The sequence below is a fragment of the Canis lupus genome, chromosome 18 (genome assembly GCF_011100685.1).
Source record: "Canis lupus familiaris isolate Mischka breed German Shepherd chromosome 18, alternate assembly UU_Cfam_GSD_1.0, whole genome shotgun sequence".
Lineage (NCBI taxonomy): Eukaryota > Metazoa > Chordata > Mammalia > Carnivora > Canidae > Canis > Canis lupus.
In genome coordinates, this window is record NC_049239.1 from 22973466 (window position 1) to 22993847 (window position 20382).

The 20382-nt window shown below is 39.4% G+C and overlaps 1 protein-coding gene across 2 annotated transcripts in view; it reads right to left on the minus strand.

Annotated features, from left to right (window-relative positions):
- The window catches only part of PCLO (piccolo presynaptic cytomatrix protein), a 389747-nt gene extending 376921 nt beyond the window's left edge, over positions 1-12826 (minus strand). For both annotated transcript variants that reach the window (XM_038562845.1, XM_038562846.1), the window contains exons 1-2: positions 12570-12826; positions 5112-6666 (exon numbers count right to left, since the gene is read on the minus strand). In XM_038562845.1, the coding sequence (XP_038418773.1) occupies positions 5112-6666; positions 12570-12826 (1812 nt within the window). The remainder of the gene's footprint in view (positions 1-5111; positions 6667-12569) is intronic.
- Positions 12827-20382: the final 7556 nt, after the last annotated feature.

Below are 20382 nucleotides of genomic sequence, written 5' to 3' on the forward strand. Positions count from 1 at the left end.
GCCATTTGTACAGCGGTTTCCTTGGGTCTTTTTCTGTCATCTTTTTCCCATTTTACTATCTTCTAGGAATGCAACATGCCAACTTATACTATTGGTGGTCTTTTACCATTTTCTGGAACCACTATATTTTCAATCTTTTAAGAAGTGGGACTTTTAGAAAGAAGAGGTGAACTTACTGTGCCCAGTCTTCCTTTTTAAGAGGAACTATGTTGCAGTCTTTGCTTAGAATTAGAGGTGCAAGACCTTTGCGCTGCATCAGGAAGCAAGAGAATATTCTTTCTTCTAAACATTCCTCCAGCTACTCCACCATCAGGAAGGTCTTACTGGTTTTCTTTCTCTATAGGTTCTAGCACCTGACACTGGGCACAGCTCTACTTTCTTTCTCACCAGTTTTTCTTAACAGATTTTCCCCCTTGGTTTCTCTCACCAGAAATGGAAGATGTAGCAGGCCTATCCACCTAAGTGGTGCCCAGTTAAGTCATTTTGCCTACCTGAGGAATTTCATTTTTTTATTTTGTTTTTTTTTTAATAAGTGGAGGGTGTTTATATGCAAGTTTAGGTGGGTTTGTTTTTTGGGGTTTTTTAGCCCCTAAAATATGGCCATGTTTTTGTTAAATATCTGGTATAGCCAAGAAACTAATTAACATATGGGCCATCGTGACCAAAAATAATATGACCAAAAAATAAATAAATAAACCCCCACAAAGCACCTTAAATCCACTTTCATTATTAATATTTGGTTCAGTATCAGCATTCTGAAGAATGATGAAGTCACTTCATATATTACAAAATTTGAGAATTCTCAGACATTAGGGACAAGTCTTTAAATCTCTCCCTGTATTTGTCCCAGGCTATACATCAAAAGAGAGAAAGTAAATGAACAACAAAAACAACAAAAAATGCTGTTGTTGCTATTTAGAAAGCAACTGTTCAGTGTCTGTGTCAGAAAGCAAGCCCAAAGAGAGAAGCTGCATTGTTGAGATTTATTCTGTTAATGGACTGGCAAAAAGAGATAGCTATAAACTCCTCTTGGCACCAAAAGTCTAGGCTTGGAGCCAGTAGATTCTTAAGGTTTATTTGGAGCAGTGCACATCTTGTCAGCCAGCAGAGTGGACGATTTAAATACCATCCTCTTCACACAGATATCTGAGTTGTCCAAGGGTGTGAGGGTTTGTGTGTGTGTGTGTGTGTGTGTGTGTGGCAGGGGTAGGAGAAAGCTAACAAATTTAGTTAAGGAAGTAAAAATCCCCTTCCCTAAAGCTTGTGTCTGAATGATGATACCTCTCCAATCCTTCATCCCCAGACTGGTATCATTTAAGAGCCAGAATATTCTTAAGCAAATATAGTCATGATTCTGATATGTTGGTAACAAAAAGTATCAGAGAAATTCTAATCTTGTCAAGAACTGATACAAGAGGGGATCCCTGGGTGGCTCTGCGGTTTAGCGCCAGCCTTCGGCCCAGGGCGTGATCCTGGAGACCGGGATCGAGTCCCGCATCAGGCTCTCTGCATGGAGCCTGCTTCTCCCTCTGCCTGTGTCTCTGCCTCTCTCTCTCTCTGTGTTGCTCATGAATAAACAAATAAAATTGTAAAAAAAAAAAAAAAGGAACTGATACAAGAGAATATTCTATATAACCCATAAACTACAAAAGTAATAGTATTGAGTTACTCACACATAAATATCAAACTTACAAGTAATAAATCCATGTAAATTAAAGCACTCAAGAACATCCTGCATCTGTCCCTGTCCTGCAGAGAAACTGCTTACTCAATCCGAATATTTGAAGACAATCTGACCCAGAGTGTTATATCCTCTTCAGAAGATGCAAAGAAGTTTACTTCCTTATGGACATACAGTGGCAATTATTCCCAAAATTTCATCCATCTTCTCCCTTCAACCAGAAGCTTTCAGCCTCAATCCACAGGTCTCACTTCCCAATCTGACCCCCTGTTAATTCAGGAATGAGGAACTGGCCATTTGGTGGACAGGATTAGGGAAGGTGCCTTCCTAGAGCTTAGAATTACAACTCAGATGACATTTTTACTTGTGGGAGAAAAAAATAAAAGTAATGTTACTATTAATATTATAAATAAAAAAAAATACTAAATCAAATGGCTCCTGATTGCTCCCTTAGAACCCAACAGCTTACGATAGTGTACCTATGTAAAAAAACAAGCTGAGGTCAAGCTTTAGAAGTTAAATCTTATCCAGGTTGCATTATATTGCAACTTAAAAAGCACCTAATATACTTAATAATACCTTCTCATGCAAATGTTCAGAGAATCCTCCTAATAATACAATGCTTTTGGCAGAGAATACATTATTATATTCAAACTTCAAATGGTGTCCGTGCCACAGAAAGTTTAAATGACTTGCCCAAGCTCATCTCATCAGTAATGGAAATGCTTTCCTTTAATGAACTAGTGAGGTAGACCTGCCCCCACACTCCCAACTCCTTCTGTAAGTGTCCAAATTCCTATTATGCTTCATCATTTCCAGCCCAAATCCTTTTCTTTTCATGAAGATAGTCATGATGCCCATGCACCTCCCATCAGTGATAGTGATGTGTTCTTTCTTTGACCTCATAGCATTTTATCTCTGTTCCTACCAAAAGTAAACAGATTTGTAATCAGGAGTTTTAGGGTGAATTCTTGATTATTTACTATCAGGATGATCCTAAGAAGTAAAGTAACCATGGTAACCACCTGAACACTAGTTTTCTAATTATTATAGTAGAGAAAACAGAATATATGCCCATGAAATTATTTGGAAATTTAATTTTGATAAAACAAGTAGGAAGGAACTATGTCAACTGTAAAGCCTTGTAAAAGTTACGTTTTCATATATATACTTTTTTTCTTTCTCATATACAATTTTTGTTTCCCCTATTTTATTTCCTGGAAGAAAGGCTCCACATCCAATGAATTCTTGGTTCTCTCAGAGCATTCAATGTGGGCTTCACAACAGGCATTTGATATAAACTTGCAAAATGAATGAGGAACTGAAGGTACAACTACATTAAATAAGTTTCATAAAGCAGAATGTTCACCGCAACCTGCTAAATGAGGGAGGCCAAAATCTGACTTCGACTCCTCTCCAATCTCATTATCTATCTTTCTTTCCTCCACCACTTCAGTCAACCTAGATTTACCACAGATTCCTTTAATACACCTTACATTTTCCTGGCTCTAGGTCTTAGACCAAATCATCACCCCTTTCCATGTCCTTCACCTGTTCAAACACTGTCCATCCTTAGCTCAAAATAACTCACATGCCTTTTTCTCCATGAAGCTTTTCTTAATCTCACCCACTGGAAAGGACACTTCTTATTCTGAAGTCCAGAGTGTTAGTCCATCTCTCTCATAACTCTTATCATTTGACCACATATCGTGGTGCCTTGTGCATGTATTATCTCACTTCATACGCTTTGATGTTAAGATTAGCATTATGTTTTAATTATCTTTACATTCTTCCAAACATGTATTAAAATATTTTCCATATAACAGGTATTCTAATAATATATGTGGCTTCAAAGTCTGACTGCATGCTTCTGCTTTATAGATTGCCAAAAAAATGGCATTTCATGAAATGACCTATTGTTGGAAGTCATTATGACCATACATTCCTGTCAATGTCATATAGTACAAGCAGAAACATATCTTCACCAAAATTTTAAACGCTACAACTACATACACAAATTACTTATAATCCAATGTTTGCTACGATTTGAATGCAGCATGTTCTTATTAATTACAATGTTATATTAAAGATGACTTATCTGAAAAGTTAAGGTACTTAATAGGACTTTTGGATAAGAACAGTAAATGATACTTCAGAAAACCAGCAGAAGTTAACACATTTTTAATTTACATCATTTTAATCTCTCATCAGAGTAAGTATCCCAGCTAATATAACAGCTATCAATAATCATCAATGCTGTTATTATCATAAAATAGATTTCATTTATAACAAGGGTACACAAGTCTCCTCTCTCAAGAATATTTAAATCACATAATTCTTCATCGCCTGCTGTCAGTTCCTTCCTGGGCTTTCACAGACATAATACACACATAGCCTACCAACAGCTGTCCTGCAGACAAAGTGATTTCTGTGCCTTCTCACTGGGTAGAAGCCACCAGATTTCTTTTAAAAATGTATTCTTCTAGCCTCTCTATTCTCACTTATATTATCTCATCTTCACTATAATTATTTCTTAACTTCAGAGAATTTCTGAGCTCTTGTGCTGTTTTGGGTTTTTTGCCTCTTCGCCCTGAATGTCCCCAAATTTCTACCTATTAAAATATATATCTTTTTGTTTAATGTAGTGCCTTCACGTGCTGGGTTAACATTAACTGACTTCTTGAAGATTAATTTTCTATCCTTAAACAGTGTTGAGCTCATCTGTGTCACTAGTGGCCCCTTTATGCTTTGATAGGTCAGGAAGGTTTACCCAAAGACTTGAAGAAATAAATTGTGGACTTCTGAGAAGACACCCACCAATGGGGAACCTGCTCTCATCACTTCTTCACTTTATGAACTGACTTAGGCTGTTATTAATGACTCTCAACTAAAGAGTGAAGCATGCCTTCCCAGTATGTATCAAAATTGCTGGCAGGGAAAGAGGATATACAGTTTGGAAAAGTGTATTCAATTTTGTGTTAAAATTGTATTTATAATGCGAAAATATTGCCTGTTTTTCCCTCCCATTACAGGTATGATCGCAGTTAAGAGTACCTTAAGTTTGGTAGGCAGGAGTATGAACTTTAAAGTTAAACTAATAACACTGCTTACTAAACAATAAATATCACTGCATATTACACTATTAATTTGGGTTGTATGGGACAGAGTGCAACGAATAAAAATGCTCAGTATCTTTAAACCAATTTTTACTTTATAGGCCAAACTTATCAAAAATTGCGGCAATATTTTGGGCTTATTATTAAAGAAAATATTTAATAATTCTTTAAATTTACAATTAGCAGAGAAGGAGGGAGGAAGGAAAGGATGAGAGGAAAACAATGTCATCCTATGAAACCAGTGATAAACTAAGCATCATTTGTGCAAGACAATATCAATTAAGAGCATGAACACAATGAATAAATGTACTCACCTCGGTTAAATGAGGATTGGGATTAAAACCACAGAGGCTACATACAGTGGTTTGACACTCAGTGCATGTGTTAAAATTGGCCTTTTCTGGAACATGCAACAGAAGTTCAGTGGTATTGCAAAGAGGACAGATGGTTTTAGGGAGGCCTTGTACTGGAGTCTGTGCTGCAGATGGAGATGATGATGGCTGCAGAGGTTTCCCAGCTCCTGTTTGGCTTATTGACTTTGTAGATTGCTGAGCTGAAGGCTTTGCTGGGCCAGGCTGTTGAGGAGGGGGTTTTGCTGGACCAGACTGCTGAGGTGAAGGCTTTGCAGAGCCAGGCTGTTGAGGAGGGGGCTTTGCCAGGCCAGACTGTTGAGGAGGGGGCTTTGCCGGGCCAGGCTGTTGAGGAGGGGGCTTTGCCGGGCCAGCCTGATGAGGAGGGGGCTTTGCCGGGCCAGCCTGATGAGGGGGTTTTGCTGGGCCAGGAGACTGAGCTGGCATTTTTCCTGGCCCAGGCTGCTGAGCCAGAGACTTTGTTGGCCCAACCTGCTGAGATGGAGTCTTTGTAGGCCCAGGTGGCTGAGCCAGAGACTGTGGCCCAGGTTGGTGAGCTGGGGATTTTGATGGCCCTGGCTGTTGGGGTAGGGGCTTTGCGGGCCCTGGCTGCTGAGATGGAAGTTTCTCTGACCCAGTGTGTTGAGCTTGAGGCTTTGCAGGCCCAACAAGCTGAGCTGGAGACTTTGTCCCAGGCTGCTGAGGAGCAGGCTTTGTTGTCCCTGGTGGCTGGGCTAGGGGCTTTGCTGTCCCTGGCTGTTGAGCTGAGGGCTTTGCAGGCCCAGGGTGTGGTGTGGCAACTTTTTCAGGTCCAGATTGCTGGGCTGGAGGTTTTCCAGGACTTGCTTGCTGAATAGGTGGTTTGGATGGGCTTTGCACTGAGGGTTTAACAGATTCTCCCCTCACGGTGTCTGACTGTTTAGTCTGAGGCCTGGTTGCATCTCTTTGAGGTGGCAATTGTGCCTGGTCTGTCTGAGGTGCCTGGGTAAGCCCCTGAATTGGCTTTACTGTCCCTGGAGGTTGTGATTTCATTTTTTCTGGTTGCTGAGAAGTTACTGATTTGGGAGAGCCATCCTGCTGTGGTGGGACCCTCACAGGTCCTTGCTGCTTAGGACCTGGCTTAGGTGACGGTTGTGATGGAGGCTTTGTGATTCCTTCAGGTTTTCCTTGCTCTTTCTGAGCTATTTTTTGTTTCTTGGCAGTTTCTTCCTGGGATGCATCAGAGTCTGATATCAAATCAAAAGGGTTGAATTTATTTACAACAGAGGAGACAGCACTTAAAGGGTTAACCTCTGAGAGGAAGCCAGGCATCATACTAGACTTGTGCTCTTCCTTCAGATCAGTTCGGGACTTTGATTCTCTCAAGCTAATAGTGGAAGGACTCCGTCCAGGTGACTTCTGCTCTGACCTCAAAGCGTCTGTGGTTCTACTCTTACTGAGACCAGGCTGAGCTGAACGTCCAGGGTCTGGCGGTTTTCCTGGTTGCTTTGGAGGATGACTACTATCCAATTCTTGCTTCCTGGAAGAGTGAAACAAAAAGAAGTAAAAATAATGGAAAATATCTAAACTCAAAGTAATATCAATGAGCCGTTGCTTTCTTAGGGCCTCAAAATTATGCAGGTATAAATATACCTAAACACATTTTTGCAGCATCCTATAAGTGATCATTAAATGTGTTAAGTCTTTGTTACTTTCTTGACATGGGTAGAGATTTTCGACAACGTAAACAAAAGGGGGAAAAAATCAATACTCGCTACTATAAGTGACAAAAAATTAAGATATCTAGTTAGACATTACTTATAATAGTTTTCATTTACACTTAATTGAATCTGGCCATTCTTTTTTTTTTTTTTTAATTATAATAACTTTTTTTTTTTTAATTTTATTTATTTATTTACGATAGTCACAGAGAGAGAGAGAGAGGCAGAGACACAGGCAGAGAGAGAAGCAGGCTCCATGCACCGGGAACCCGACGTGGGATTCGATCCCGGGTCTCCAGGATCGCACCCTGAGCCAAAGGCAGGCGCCAAACCGCTGCGCCACCCAGGGATCCCAAATCTGGCCATTCTTAAAACCTAATTAAATATATTAACTCAATAAATCAGTGCAGGGCTACGTTCTAGTACATTCATGTTTGAAGAATATTATTCTTCCAAATACTAACAGCACCGAGAATTAAAACTATTCATTTTAAAAGGTGGGAGCATGTTGCAATTGTTTTCGTTTGTTTTACTTGATTACAAGAAGTTACATTACTCATATGAGGCACACATGACATCATGGAAGGTTTTAGTAAAGGAGGTTACTTGATGCATTTCCAGGGACTCTGAGAAAGTTGATAATCTATTCAATTTTACCCTGTTACTCTAAAAAGATAATATTCCTCAAATATTATCCTTATTAAACTTTGTAAAATGAGAAGTCCTACTTTAATTAGAAATTTTTGAGAAACAATTCCGTATTTCTTCTAGAAGAAAACTGTTGTCATTTAATTATTTTCCCAATAGCTAATTCTTAATGTGAGATCTCTATGCAAAATACGGATAGACACTTAAAGAATCTTGAGATATAGCCTGGCATACAGATAGCAACAGCTGGTTGTGACCTCATTTGTGAAAGTATTGTTACTTTTCTCAGAAGAAGAAAACATAATAATCTCTTTACTGAATGTTTTCTATAACATTTACTATTGCCACTGTGAGATTCTTGGTAATTTTATAATAAAATTGACAAAGACTTAAGACTGTAACTACTGTGCAAAATTTCTTTTAATGCAGAGACAAACATACATGATGGAGTTTTTAAAATAGTTTTGGAAACGTGATCACGTTTAAATGACTATGATTAAATAATTAAAATAGCTGATTTCTTATACTTTTAACCAAAAATTAAATACATTAATTTTTTTTAAATAAGCCATTCTTTACTGATTAAATCACAACCAATAGGAATAGGCTGTATTGGAATTAAGTAAAATTACAAATATTTCATTTGATATATGAAACTTTTTAATTTTAGAAAAAGATTTTTTAATTAAAAAGAGAAAGTTATTCAGCATCACTGAAAATATGAGATGATCACAATAAAGTTCTACAGGTTTCAATTTGTTTTGTGAAAACTTAGCTGCTAATAAGCCAGATTATAAATTTTTAATTTTTTTTTTAAGATTTTATTCATCTATTTATGAGAGACACAGAGAGAGGCAGAGACATAGGCAGAGGGAGAAGCAGGCTCCATGCTAAATAGCAAAAAATCAAAAGAAAATAATCTATAAAAGCCATTCTATGCAAGAAGTGATATTCTAATAAAAGGTGAAAAAAAGAACTCTTAGTTTTGGCAATTTCCTCCAGGAAAAAAGCTGCAAAAACTTTAGATGACTTAAACAAGGAACTAAAATTATTACCCTAATTAATTCCAACGGTTCTAAGGTATCTTTTAAAGTACTATATTTCCACTTGGAGAAAATAATTTTGAATGTTTCTTTACTGACCACTCTATGTGTTCCCTTCCACAGGAAGATAGACGAGCTATACTAAACAACCGAAAATGGATTTCAAAAATTTCATTGTATAGATCTTCACATTATTCTAAAAATGTTCCACACTCAATTAATAAAATCTACCACTCCGGTGAAGGGCACATTCTCAGGAACTGCATTTCAGAAGTATCTATCTTATAAGTAATCATTTAAGTAACTAATTAAACTGGTTCCCTTGTAGAGTCCTAGAGACCTATAATGTAAAGAGTACCAAAAAAAAAAAAAAATATATATATATATATATATACACTCTTAATTTAACTAAGTTATTCTTTCTTGAAAATACCATTAAACTTAATCATTATTTTTGTGTTGTTTCACATAATCCAACAATTATACAAAAAAAAAGCTTTGTGAAAATGAAATATTTGTGGTATCAACACCAAAATTTAAATCTGCTTACAGCAGAAATTATAATTGCATGTACCTCCTTACAAATATGTTATACAATAAAATCCCCGTGAGAATACTGATACAGCTATAAAGATGCCCCTACAATTTAAACTAATTTTAGCTATTAAACATGGAAATATGGATATAAGAAATAGATAATAACTAAAAGAATATATAGGCTTAATACTGAACAAAAAATATAAAGGTGTCTCAGCTAATTGTGGTCTTTTGATGAATTTTTGTTTGGTGTTAACATTCTGTTAAAAAGAAAAATGACTAAAATGCAATCTGTGTCTTATAATACTAGACTGTGATCTCCTAGATAATCTATTTTTCATCACCAAAACCAAACCTGTTAACTAGAGCATTGGTGTTTGATGAATGAATGGATGAATAACAATGAATGAATGAATGAAACAGGTTTTTGTTTTATGCTAGATTAATGTTTCTTGAATTTTTTTCAAATTCTTCACAGTCCTGAGATATAAGTGAAACATTCTACTGGAATGGAAACATCCATTTTAGAACCTGGACTTGGCCTGCTACTCTAGGAAGAAAAAAAAGTTGTGGAGTTGTCTACCAGTAGGAGAGGCCCAAAAGAATACTGAAGAAAATAATGGAGTCAGTCAGAATTCCTATAAAATATTGTATGAGTCAGAAGCATTTTTCAGTACAGCCCTTCTTATATCCATAGCTGTACATAGAATGAGTAGAACAAGTGATAAAATTTCCTTTCCCTGGGTCTTCAATAAATCAAAAATCCAGAAGCATTTTGTTTGTAACCTGTAACTTCTAGCTTGTAACAACCCACGTTTTATACAACCTCCTTTTTCATGACTACTATCATCCCCTGATTAAAATTTGCCTTTTACAGATTAGCAGAAAAAAATATTTCAGCTACAAATGAGGCAAATGTGTTCACATAGAAGAATGTAAAAGCAGTTGGAAAGCTAAAAAAAATTTTTTAATGGAGCACAACAGGCAATGACACTTAAGAGTGCTGAGTCACATAAAATTTTTTGATATTAGAAATATAAGCAACTTGGGAAATAGCTATTTATTTTTATAATGCAGAGGTTACTAGGGCTTTAAAACACTAAGAGATTCATCCAAGGTTATAACTAGTTAGTCACAGACATCTGGTATCCAGACTCCAGGTGGAGGTGGGAAGGGAAGTGGGAGTCTCACTACATTGCACTGACTTTTCCATATGTTTAAAAAAAAAAGGGGGGGGGGGGGTATGAGTTATTTTGATGTATCTAATGGTGAAGAATTCAACATACAATTTGTCTGGAGCCATCATTGCCAATGCCATTCACTGCTGATACTGAGATTACTACTCTTGATATTTATAGTTCTTCCGATTAGAATTCAAAGAAAAACATCCCTGTCAATTTCCAACTAATCCTCTCAATGATTCTACAATATAGGTAAGACAAATGTCATGTGCCATATTTGGAGGCAAGGAAACTGAAGCACCTATGGCTGAGAAGCATACATAATTTGTCATGAGTCTGTTAAAATTAATAGGATAAGAACCTAGTTCTCTGGGCTCTCAACCCTTATTTAAAAACAAAATACCACATCTAATTGACACAGTTAACCTCTTCAAGCTAAATAATTTGGAGATACTTTCTTATATATTCTTAAGGTAGTTTGCTTCTAAAAATCGAAATGATAAACCAAGTGTTTCTTTGGTTATCACATACAGGGATAATATCTTTCCAAAAATTATGTACCTTTTATAAAAATCTTTCACGAAAATATACACAGGTTTTAAAAATCAGAAGCATATTGTTTTAAATAGTTAGATGAAGCTTTCACCAGTAACTGTTGAGGCCACAGAATAATCTATTAATAAAAATTCTACTATAACAAAATTATCAGTGCAGAATCCAATATAAGTACAGCATAAAACCACAGTTTCATGGGCTGAAATAGTATTTTTAAGTCACCGTCTTAATAGAAAAAAATAATGTAGGTATAAAAGCTCACACTTTTTCTTGGTCTGTGTAACCAGCATTCTAAACCTGTTGCATGTACCCCTTAGGAAAAACTGTAGAAGAGCTGGCATACATTTCTAAAAGGCTAATAAAAAGTATTATACCTCATTATTACCCTATGAAAATCTAATATATGAATGTTCAAAATTTTTTTTCAAGTCAGGTTTTCATCAGTAGAGAAAAATGGTACATATCATAAACTGTCATACTTAAGGTAATGGATAAAAAAGGCTTTATACCAAAGAAATAGCCCCATATATTACTAGTTTGAAAACACAGAAAGCACATTGAATATATAGGAGCAAGTTCTTACTAGTAGCGGTGGCTTCAAGAACATAGGATTTTCAGCTGATATATTCCAAGTATTTAAGATTTTATGTTAAAAATATCGCAACTATCCATTACACTTCTATGTCAGATTTAAATAATTACCTGGCAAGGTATATACATACGTACAAGTATATATATATATAGTATATACTGTATACTATATACATATATATACTTATATGATAGTTTCCAAGTTAAAATACTTTTATGAAGTAGAGGATGAGAGCTTACACCTACAACATGCAGATCTTTCGTATTTGCAAGATCTCAAATGAAAACTGTAGGTCTCCGTCCAGTTACAAGGAAGGACTGGCTTCAGCACCATGGACAGAGAACCGTTCTCCAAGGGAGGGTGTAAAGTTAAAGGGTTTGTTTACAATGAAAAAGCCGAGGCAGGCACAATGATTATAGCCTCTTAGTGCTCTAATTAGAAAACAACTAATTCATTAGATGAAGGAAAATGGAGAGCTAGAGAGGGAAATTAATACGTTAATATCACAGACTAGCTCTTAATTGCCCGTGCAAGCTGTCATTCTTTTGTTTTGACTTGAAAAGTATGTATTGGAAACTAATTTTAAGGCAACACAAATCCACACGTTTTTCCACCAACTAGGGTACTTTTGCATATAAAAGAGCAATAGTTTAAAGAACAGCATATGCTAATTCAGAAATACACGTACAGCACCTGCTCTGCTGCGACCAAGCCATCTGTTTAATGCCACGACGTATTTTAGGGTCTGTCGTGGACTATAAAAGGTGCCTTCCTTCCTTCCTTCCATGCCTTCCACCTCGGCAGCTCCTGTTCTGGGGGGGGGGAGGGGGGTCACCTCCGGGGACTAAAGGTATCAGGCAGGGATATTTCAGACATGAAATACAGGTCGAACCTGCCGGAACGCCCGGGCGCCGCGAGACAGCGGGCACCCGGCCCTCCCGGCTCCCGGCTCCCGGCTCCCGCGCGTCCCTGCTCCTGCGGAGGGCTCCCGGGCCGGGACACACTGCGGGCCGTCCGTGCCCCGGCCCCGGGAGCCGCCTGCGCCGCGCCGCTGCCCACCCGCGGGCCCACACCGGCGGCGGCGCCGCGCAAGCACCGCCCGCCCGCCCGCGCCCGCGCCCGCCGGAGCCACCGACCGCCCGGCAGATGCATCATGCTTTGCGTGCCTGTGCAAGGGAGGCGGCTCCGCCGCGGCCGGGGCCACGCTTCCCGGGGGCAGCCCCCGCGCCCTTGACAGGACGGCGGCGATCTGCCGGCGCTCCTCGTCGCTCAGCCGGCTCAGGTCCGCCTCCACGCCCGCCGGGCCCGCGGCGAGCGGGCAGCTCCCCGCCCCGTCGGCCCCGCCGCCGGCCGCCGCCGCCGCCGCCGCCGCCGCCAGCCCCTCCGGGAGCCCGGCCCCTTCCAGGCTCGCCTCGTTGCCCATGGCTCGGGCGCTCGGACGCCGCGCTGCCTCCTGGCGCCGCGGGGAAGCCGGGGGCCGCCGGGGACCGCCGGGGACCGCCGGGGCCGCGCTCGGGCCGCGGAACGCCGGGCGCGCGCTACTCCCGCTCACAGCTCACGCCCGCGGCCGCCTCCATGGCGCCCCGGTCCCCGCAGCCGCGCCGCCGCCCCGACCGGGAGAAGCGCGTCTGAGCCGCGCCGCCCGGCGCCGCCCGCCCCCCCCGCCGCCGCGCCGCGCCCCGCCCCCTCGCCCGCGCCGCGCCCCGCCCTCCGCCGCCGCCGCCGCCGCCGCCGCCGCGCCCCGCGCCCCGCCCCCCGCCGCCGCGCCCTCCCAGTGCGCACGCGCCGCTCGGAGCAGGTGACGGCCGCGCCCGCCCCGCCCCGCCCCCTCCGCGCCCGCGCCCGTGCCCGTCGACCCCCGCCCCCCGCCCAGGAGCCGGGAGCCCGCAGCGAGCGCGGGGCGGAGCAGCCGGCCTTTCTCTCTGGCCAGTGCGGGGAGCCACGACCTGCGTCCCCCGGGCGGGGCGGGAGGGCCGCCGCTGGGCCCTTCTTTGGATTCCTGGGATCTGTAGTTCCAGTTGGGTTTTTTTTTTCCCCCCCCTTACGAGAGGGTTTTTAAAGGTGTTAGGAATGGATTCGGGTAGCTGGAGATGAACCTGTGACACCTTTGGGGCTAATTCCCGCAAAGCAGCTAAAACTGGAGCTTTGCCTTGAGGGCTCCTGCAGACCGATCACCTGGGCACCTTAGGGGCGGCAGCAGCAGGCAGGTAGGCAGCGACCGCCGGTGCCGGGGGCGTCCCTAAGGGGCCGCACTACATAGAGGGTCCTGGGGAAGCGCGCTGGGCCAGTGCAGCAAGATCCGGACTCCAGAATATTAAGAGGTTAAAGTGGTGTGAGGTTTGGAGAACATGAACTCAGTCCCGTTTGGGGTACAGGCTGGACAGAAGAGCCCAGACGTCCGGTTCCCTTGCGCGGACGCAGCAGGCCAGCCGCGGAGACACCTGAGGACCCCCTCGACCCACCCGCGAACCGTCCCCGCCGCTGCATCTCCTCCAAGGGGAGGCTTCAGGGCAGCGCTGGGTCTGAGCCCAAGTTCTGCTAACAAAATGGACCTGATGTCCCCATTATTGACGTTCAAGAAAATCAAAAGCTAACACCTGGGAACAAATAAATACACAGAAATGAATAAATTGCTCAGAGACTTTCCAAGTTTTTACGATGATGATAATAGTTTAATAATTTGCATTCCGCTTGTATCAAAACCAAAAAACGGCACCGTTACCACAGTGTGTGACTTGGCGCTGCTTTTCAAAGACGTCTAGTCGCCAGATGAAGTATCATTAGTGGTTGGGTTCCTACAAAACCTTTGCATAAACTTTGATTCTCTTAAACACACTGAGATAGGACTTTACTGAGATAGGACTTGCAAAGTCAAAATGGAAAGAGCCAGACATTTAAATAAAGACAGTGCTTTCCCCTCACACAAACAAACGACATGAGGCAACCTGACATTCTGATGGCCACACCTGGAGACAAATACACTATCATCATAGTTCCTGGAAATGAGTTAGCTTCAAAAAAGGAGATAATTGGTACATAACTTGGAATCTCTGGCAAAATGAGTAACTGCTCCAATGCCTAAATAGCCCTATGAATCACTAACACTGGATGGAGATGAGGAAGGAGAAGATTCACACGCTGGTTATTTTCCTATAACATGCTCAAGTTATGTAAAAATAAAATACATTTGATGTATTGAAATCCACAAACCACAAGCTTAAAGAAATAAGATCAACACTTTCAAAGTCTAGCCTCAGGATAATGATGAAACTACAAAACAGATTGTTAACTATATTCTCTCCCATTATAGATGGCAAGGAGCCTGTAAAGTAGTAACAAGTGATAATCAATATGCAAAGGAATGTGCACAGACTAAATAAAAAGTAATAATTTGTAAGATGGGATCTTATAGCCCATCGTGAATACATGCACATTCACCTTCTCCTTCCCTCCTCTCCCAGGAGCAATCATCATCAGAAAACAGGAAAATGGGATGGATGGTAGAAAGAGTAAATGGACTGTGAAGTGGAAACATTTTGGTTGTTGAGGTTTTAAAATAATTTTGCCCTTAGGACCTTTATGCCTGTGAGTTTCAAAAAGTATTTCTTTTTTCAGTCTTCCATTTGGGCTTAACAGTTGCTTGTGCTTGGGAGGTGTTTCTGATCTGAAGAAAATACCAGAGCAGAAGCCAGGTGCATTACTTGCGTGTGAATTCTCAGAATTCTGGGGGTACAAAAAGTTAAATGTTATAGATGATTTTATCTATACTTTCTCTCCTTGCTTACTCAGGAAAATATCACAATTAATTTTATTCTGCAAATTAACTAATGGTGCTATATTCAAAGTGTTTGTTGCTCTCTATTCATTTGAATTTAGATTTAAGAAGCTGATAGTTTGGCTCCAGTTCACTCAGTCTGATAGGCAGGTCATGAAATTAATTAATTTTTGAAAACCTCCACTCCTATATACCATTATGTCTTTCTAAAATGACTCCTAAACTCTCGAAAGTCAGGTATTTTCCTTTGTTTACCTTTTTTGTCTCACTTTCCCATGTAGTTCCTATTTTAGTCAATTAGAACCAATCTAAATGTGATAATTAACAATTAAATATGATTAGATAATGAATCCTTGGAATGAAATTGCCCAGTCTACCCATGTCTTTACAGATACCACTCAACCTAGGATTAAATCAAATAGACCATCTTGTGTGTCACATGTGCAATACTTGAATAAATTCAGGATTTGCAAAAATTAAAGTTAGAATAATCTTCACCAATATAGAAGAATGTGTAGTCTTACTAGTCTTTAAAAACCTACAATTAAACAATCTTCATATAATTTAATTTAGCCTTTTAATTAAAAATAATAACATATTAAACTCTATTTCGTAAGCAAGTATCTGAATACTGGCTTAATTATTAAATGCCCATTACATCCATATTAAAACCATTATTATAGCACAAGTGAATCTTTTATAAAATAGGCTTTATGAAATACCATAAGCTAAATTTGAGAGTATATAAATTTGACCTTTACAGAAAATAATTTAGCAATACTTATCAAGAGCCTTAAAAGAGTCATAATCTGTGATACACTTCTGGAAATCAGTCCTAAAGAGATCGTTTGAGTTATAAAACCAGTTTGTGGGGAAAAAAATGCTCACTTGAGTATTCTTTATAATAGTAATAAATAAAAAGCCATTACTGCCTCAATAAACGAGAATGGAGAAGTAAAATCTGATGCAACCAGATGAATGTATTTTATGAAATATTTAAAACAATGTTTTTAAAGAGTTTATTACAACATAGAAAAAATTTCACAAAGTATACATGCGATAATTTTTCATAAAGTTATGTGATCACAATTCTGCAAAAAAATTAAAATATTCTAATGCATAGGAAAAAAGCCAAGAAATAAATCAAATCAACCAACAAACAAAACCCATATATATTTAATGGGAGGATCATAGACAATATTACTTTTCCTAATTTTTTATAATTTTCAAATTTTTCAGAATGAATGTGGATTTCTTTTTATGATGTAAGAGCTCCAATAATTATGACTAATCATTTTAAAACAACAGAAATAATGGAACCTGTTAAGCTAGATAAGCAAAATGCTAAATCGTTTTGTGACAAATACCTATGAAGAAACTGGAAAAAGAAAATGCCGTGGCATAAACCCTAACAGTGATTTCATGTGATTAGGTGAGTGATAAAATGCAAACTATTCTTATACTTTCTATATTTAAAAGATCATGAATTTTAGTGTACATGTGCAAGTATGTATTCATGTGTAAATATAGACAGTATGACATTATTTTTATATAGGCACATTTTTTTTAATGTTCCTTCTCTAATAGAAGATAAGAGAGATTTGTGTTAATTTTGTGGAGCAAGGACCTGCAGTGGTTTAAGGTCTGACTTCATTTTTTGCTATGGTTGATCTGCTTCTCAATTGCAGCTCTAAGCCATTTTTGTTAGCTTTGCTTTAAAATGAGATTTGCAACTACAGAGGAGGAAATTCAAGTGAGATTGCAGTTGATTATGAACCAGCTTCTCAATTTTGAGGGAAAAAACATGAGAAGTATTTTAGAAAAAAGTTTGATAAATTTATTTTTGAATTCTGACATCTGGACTATCAGGCAGTTGTTTTTGTTTTTTTTCTTTTTCCCCTTCATACTTATTCTACAGCAAATCCGTAATTTAAGATAAAAGAAAAAGTTACTTGTATTTAAAATATGTTCCTATAGACATAGGCTGTATAAAATCTTAAGAATAAAATTAGTTACTATGCCACCTTACATAAATTGAAAATCACTAAGAAATCATGAGGTTATAACTTAGATGATTCAGCATTATTTACTCACCTGTTTTCTAAAGAGGCTTTAGAATTCGGAACCTACTCTTTGGAAAATGGAGACATTTGTGAGCATGTCTTATTCTTTATGATTTTTTTGGTTGACAGTGTCTGACTTTAAATCCTAGTTCTGACATCTTAACATCTATTTGGGTTAGTAAGTCACTGACTTTTTAGAATGTGAGGCTCCTTGACTGTAAAGACGGAGAAAATAATGTACTCCCTCATAGGGTCCTTGTGATTATTACAATAATAATAAGTATAATAATATAATAATAATAATAAGATGTAAATGCACTTTTAAAGTAGGAAACACATTGGGACGTCTGGGTGGCTCAGTGGTTGAGCACCTGCCTTCAGCCCAGGGAGTGATCCCAGGGTCCTGGAATCGAGGCCCACATCGGGCTCCCTGCATGGAGCCTGCTTCTCCCTCTGCCTGTGTCTCTGCCTCTGTCTCTCTTTCATGAATAAATAAATCTTTAAAAATAAAAAGTAAAATAGATAAACTAGGAAACACATCAGCACAGTTGTGGTAGACTGTTACAATACTGGTATAAGATGAATCACACCTCCCTGCATCAGCTGCTCTTGACAGGGGGACTGCCATGCTTTCCAGGAAGAGATACTGTTTCCTTTCCCTTTGACTAGAACTGAACCTCTTACCAAGAGAATGTGGCGGGAGAGGCGTGTAACTTCCAAGGCTAACCTTCCAATCTGGCCCTCTTCATACTCAGAGACTTCTGTGCTCTGAAGAAGCCCGGGAGGTGAGACTCCGAGAAGAGAGGAGTTCATTTACCCCAGTCTCCAGAGATCGCAGCGGTGGCTTTGGTGAGTCCCACTGGAGAACCCTGTCCCTGCTGCCGTATCTGCTGGCTATATTTACACCACTGAATCAGGTGGGATGAACAGAACTGCCCAATCAACCCAAAGAAGTAGAATAATAGTTATTATAATAATTACTGTCTTATGTTAAGTTACTAAGTTTTGGGGGGTTTTGTTAAACTACCTGATATTCCAGTTTTTACACAGTATGATTATGCATAGTCTTTCAAAATTCCCTTTTCACTCTTTGCTTCTAGTGACTATTTTCCCATTTACTGTCCAGATGGACTTGAGTTATTTGTTCAAAATTTCCAAATACCACCCTTCTAAACTATAAATGGGAAAGAGCCCAATTATGCGGAATACTTTCATACTTGTATCATGAAAGGCTCAAAAAGAAAATATATGGGAAGATCGTTTTTCAACTATGTAATGCTATCCAAATATAAAGTTATATAAAAAGATGAAAAATGTATGCATGAGAATTTTTCTGAGAAAGACCAATGTATTTATTTGAGAAACTTCTGGGGGAGGAAGGTGGCATTCTTAAGGTCCTACTCAAGATGATGGCTAGATTACAGACTTACAGCTCCTTGGGTAAAACATTTGGGACCAGAGGTTCAAACATATTTTTAGAATTTTTAAAAGTTAATATGATACAAATACTATATATAACAGTGTCTTTAATATCTATCCAGTAAAACCTGTTAACATTCATATTATCTTCTAAAGGAGTCAAGATCACATCAACTAGAGGATACTCCATTTTATCTAGCCTGGTGATGGATTGGAATTCAGACATTTTGAGAAGAGATGTTAGGGCTTATCTGAATTGCTCTGTAGAAGAGAGCAACTTGAATTGGTGGAGTAGCATGGACTGGGAAGACAAAGGTAGAGAAATGTATAAGGGATGAAAAGAATGTGATGCCACTTACTTTGTGGAAAAGGGGAAATGGAAATGGCATCACTGCTACCTCTAGTGGTGATTTGGCCTAGGGGGCCTTTGCGGCACTGAGCTGTCAATGAGGCTTCATGGTGGTTCCTGTGGACTGTGCAAGGTAAAACCCAGCTTTGTCTTTCTCATGTAAATTCCAGAAAAAATGCATATTACCTAAGGCATTACGCACTATGGATTCTTTGAGAAAGGGTAGAGGTGAGGAGTTGGCACAGAAAGAGATGCAGAGCTTTATATCCAAGTTGATATACATTAAAAATACAGGCGATATAGATACCATGGAGTTGGAAGACAAAGGACATCTGACATCTAGGTTTCAGTCATTATTATCAGATGGGCTGAAGTGTAAGATTTATAAGGTTTACAGAGAGCCCCATAATTTTCCCATGTGTTAATTCCAAGCTAATGGGAGAACTCTTTGGAAAATTTTGCTCTTATCTCAAGCAGAGAATGAATAGATGCATTTTAATAGGGATATATAAATTGGAATTGGAAAAAAATTAAAGATTACTCGCAGAGAATGAATAGATGCATTTTAATAGGGATATATAAATTGGAAAAAAAAGTAAAAATTACTCTTTTGTCAATAATTGAAAACCCTGAGAAAATATTAAGGTTATCTATAGATATGTTGAAAAGGATCAATAGCTGGCCCCTCGTCTCAGACAAATTAAATCAAAATCTTGAGAGAAGGGGTGGCATTTGTATTTTTTAAAGGTCCCCAGATGATGGTAATATACAGCTTGGGTTGAGAACTACTATTCAAAGGGACTGGGGATTTTAATACCAGCATTACAAGACTGAAGACAAGAAAGAGGCACTTGGGAATGTGTAGACTTTTCTTCAAAGCTGAAGCCAAAGGTGTTAGCAACACAGTAACCATCATCAGAAATTATTTTTGAACCAAAAGGTAAAAGTCACAGATTTACTCTGTCCAAAAATAGTATCATATCTGCATTTGGACTATGGTATACAATTCTGGTCACTGCAGTTTGCAAAACGTGTAACAGATTGAGAGAAGCACAGCCATTCAAAGAAAAAGAGACCTAAAATCACTTTAATCTAGAAGACTGAAAGGGTTCCTCCTACTGAGGAACATGAATTCAGGACATGTCGACCAAAATCTGTTCAACTAAAACAAAGGGGATTTTTGGTTACATGGAAAGGCACACTTAACAAAAAAAAAAAAAAAAGAGTAACAGGACATAGTACATGTGTGGATTTGTTTACCTCCCCCCAATAGGATGAATGATACTAATTCTTGACCAACATCACTTTTCTCATCTTTTGGGCAAGTAGCTACACCACAGTTGCCAACTTCTCTTGCAGCTCTGTGTGTCCTT